The sequence below is a fragment of the Bos indicus genome, chromosome 20 (assembly GCF_029378745.1).
Source record: "Bos indicus isolate NIAB-ARS_2022 breed Sahiwal x Tharparkar chromosome 20, NIAB-ARS_B.indTharparkar_mat_pri_1.0, whole genome shotgun sequence".
Classification (NCBI taxonomy): domain Eukaryota; kingdom Metazoa; phylum Chordata; class Mammalia; order Artiodactyla; family Bovidae; genus Bos; species Bos indicus.
The window spans coordinates 31037889-31039466 of record NC_091779.1 but is presented as its reverse complement, the minus strand read 5'-3'; the positions used below and the strand labels follow the sequence as shown (position 1 = coordinate 31039466).

At 43.4% G+C, this 1578-nt stretch overlaps 1 protein-coding gene across 1 annotated transcript; it reads right to left on the bottom strand.

Moving 5' to 3' along the window:
• Positions 1-616: 616 nt before the first annotated feature.
• LOC109574821 (histone H2B type 1-C/E/F/G/I-like) lies at positions 617-1195 on the bottom strand. Its single transcript, XM_019982789.2, has one exon. It carries the CDS (start codon positions 1193-1195, stop codon positions 815-817), a length of 381 nt encoding a protein of 126 aa, XP_019838348.2. The 3' UTR covers positions 617-814.
• Positions 1196-1578: the final 383 nt, after the last annotated feature.

Sequence of the window (1578 nt, the reverse complement as noted above, 5' to 3'; positions counted from 1 at the left end):
AGTGGTGCCAGAAAGGGGCACATTTATGAATTTTGGGAATGTGTGATTTTTCACCGAGCTTTGATATCTAAATATTGTCCCTGTTGTACAGAGTCCACATCAGGGGTCCTGATAAAGACACTTCTCATCCAGCATAAGTAAGTCCAGTAGCACCCTAAATCAAACTGACCCTCCATCAAATGTTTTTATGATGTGGAACCAGCTGACACACATTGTCTATTATTTTTTTGGGCTATGTTCAATCCCGTATTTCCTTGTCCTGGGGTCATGTAGAATTGGGATATGCAGTGAGTAAGGAGGGTGGAAGATAAACAAAATATGGTGTGCATATTGTCAAGTACATGAGGTCTATGCTCCCTAGCTGTATCAGAGAAGATCAGTTAGGTTCTGGGTAGAGCTGTCAATGGTTGACAGGGTCATACCTGCACTTTCCAAGAGCTTTAAAAATCTCTCTATTATGGAATTTTTCAAAATCCTTAAAAACAAAGATAATTAGTATATTGAACTCCGATAGATCTATCACCTAGGTTCATCAATTGTCAGCAATTTACCAGTTTCATCTTTGTCCCTATGCCATGACTTGCTGTCTTTTTTTTTTTTTTTTAATCAACAGGAAGTAGATCCCAGATTTTATATTATTTTATATATAAATACTTCAGTGAAAGTGAAAGTGAAGTCGCTCAGTCGTGTCTGACTCTTAGCGACTCCATGGACTACAGCCCACCAGGCCCTCCGTCCATGGGATTTTCCAGGCAAGAGTACTGGAGTGGGGTGCCATTGCCTTCTCCGTTAACAGCGGCTAGGCATATTCTATTTACCTGGAGCTGGTATACTTGGTGACAGCCTTAGTGCCCTTGGACACGGCGTGCTTGGCCAGCTCCCCAGGTAGCAGCAAGCTCACGGTGGTCTGGATCTCCCTGGATGTGATAGTCGAGCACTTGTTGTAATGCGCCAGGCGCGATGCCTCACCAGCGATGCTCTTGAAAATGTCGTTGACGAAGGAGTTCATGATTCCCATGGCCTTGGACGAGATGCCTGTGTGCGGATGGACTTGCTTCAGCACCTTGAACACATACACGGAGCAGCTCTCCTTGCGGCTGCGCTTGCGCTTCTTGCCGTCCTTCTTCTGGGCCTTGGTCACAGCTTTTTTAGAGCCCTTTTTAGGGGCAGGAGGAGACTTAGCCGGTTCAGGCATGTCTATAATGATAACACCCAACAACACAGAAAGATCTTGTAATACTTCAGTAGATATTGCTAAAAGATAAGGGCTTAAAGATATAATTACAATTCCGTTGTTATACCTAATAAAAAATAATGCAAATTTGGAAAACTCAGCAGTGGCCACAGGACTGGAAAAGGTCAGTTTTCATTCCAATCCCAAAGAAAGGCAATGCCAAAGAATGCTCAAACTACCACACAGTTGCACTCATCTCACATGCTAGTAAAGTAATACTCAAAATTCTCCAAGCCAGGCTTCAGCAATATGTGAACTGTGAACTTCCTGGTGTTCAAGCTGGTTTTAGAAAAGGCAGAGGAACCAGAGATCAAATTGCCAACATCCGCTGGATCATGGAAAAA